At 55.1% G+C, this 1,330-nt stretch overlaps 1 protein-coding gene across 1 annotated transcript in view; it reads right to left on the bottom strand.

The window, feature by feature from the left end:
* Window positions 1-464: 464 nt before the first annotated feature.
* CHTF18 (chromosome transmission fidelity factor 18) overlaps window positions 465-1,330 on the bottom strand; it is an 8,229-nt gene continuing 7,363 nt past the window's right edge. The window contains exons 17-18 of the mRNA XM_057371274.1: window positions 635-800; window positions 465-521 (exon numbers count right to left, since the gene is read on the bottom strand). Coding sequence (XP_057227257.1) covers window positions 465-521; window positions 635-800 — 223 coding nt within the window. The remainder of the gene's footprint in view (window positions 522-634; window positions 801-1,330) is intronic.

The following is a 1,330-nucleotide window of genomic DNA, read 5'->3' as shown; positions in this document are numbered from 1 at the left end:
GATTGCAATATCCCAAGGGATTTTCCATCATTTTCTGCCTTGTGGGATCAGCCCCAGCTGCAGCCCTGGGACTTCACATTCAGCATCAAGTAAACAAGGAGCCTTCTGAGATGTTTTTGCAGCATCTCTTTGTCCCACAGATCCCCCAGGAGCCCTTCTCCTGCACCAGGGGGCTCCCAGGGATTAATTATCCCGCTGGCACCGGGCAGGGCAGGCACAACCAACACCCGGGATTATTTGTCCACCTTTCCCCCCCATTYCCATCTTCTCCTGCCCCCAGGAGGGTTTGGGCAGTGGGCAGAGCCCGCTCTGCTCCTCCTGGGGACTTTGGGAGCTCTGGAGCTGCAGCAGCCAGGGAAGGGAAGGCAGGGGAGAGGTCACCACCCCCATGSGCAAATACCAACCACAGCCAAAAATTGCCACCTCCTCACACCCCTCACCAGAGAGTGGAAGGGTTCAAAGCTTCAAATCCCTCCAGAATTCCTGCAAAAAGCTGAGCCCTCCAGCCCAGCCCAGCCCAGCTGTGCAGACCAACAGCTGGGTTAATCCAGGATTTCCACTCGCAGAGCCAAAGCCACGGGCTGCTTTGGAAAAACCCCATCCCCGAGGATTTTCTSCACATCCCCATCCCTGCCCTCCCCTCTGGGCTGCCCACCTGGCCCCCGTTCCGTGCCTGCAGCACAGCCTCTGCCCTCCTCATCCTCTCCAGCTCCAGCTCCCTGGCGATCAGCTGCTTGGCCTGGTAGCTGAGCTGCCTGCGTGCCGGCAGCTCCGGGAAGCGGCACACGGTCTCCACGTTCCTGCAGGGATCAGGGAATCAATCCCAAAAATAACCCTGTACAGAGCAGCCTGCGAGCCTCAGCACCTCCCAGCCCCGGCCCTGCCAGCAGCCCAGCCATGCTGCCTCAGTTTCCCCAGGGAGCTTCCAGCCCCAGGGAGCTGCAGGAATGGGAATGCAAAAGGGATTGCAGGGATTTAATCATGGGGTTAAAGAAAGAAGAGGAAATTGCAGTGGGGCTGGGCTGAACAGATCACCCTGAAAAGGCTACGGGGACAGCAGAGCACCRGGACCTTCACAGGTTAAATGGGAATCCAGCCAGGAGCAAGAATTTGGGATCATCTGAGCAGCTGGATTCTTAACAAGGCTGGGGCACCAGGTCTGCAGTCAGGCCTGTGTCAGTATCCCCAGAAGGGAGTCCTTCTGCCAGCTCAGAATATTTCCTATTTATTCACTATTTATTTCCTATTTATTTTCTATTTATATACTATTTATTCACTATTCATTCACTATTTAGCCACTATTTATTCCCTTTTATTGCCCCTAAAATAA

The sequence above is a fragment of the Malurus melanocephalus genome, unplaced genomic scaffold, assembly GCF_030028575.1.
Source record: "Malurus melanocephalus ecotype Western Australia unplaced genomic scaffold, MMel_1.1 scaffold_143, whole genome shotgun sequence".
Classification (NCBI taxonomy): domain Eukaryota; kingdom Metazoa; phylum Chordata; class Aves; order Passeriformes; family Maluridae; genus Malurus; species Malurus melanocephalus.
This window is presented reverse-complemented; position numbering and strand designations above follow the sequence as displayed.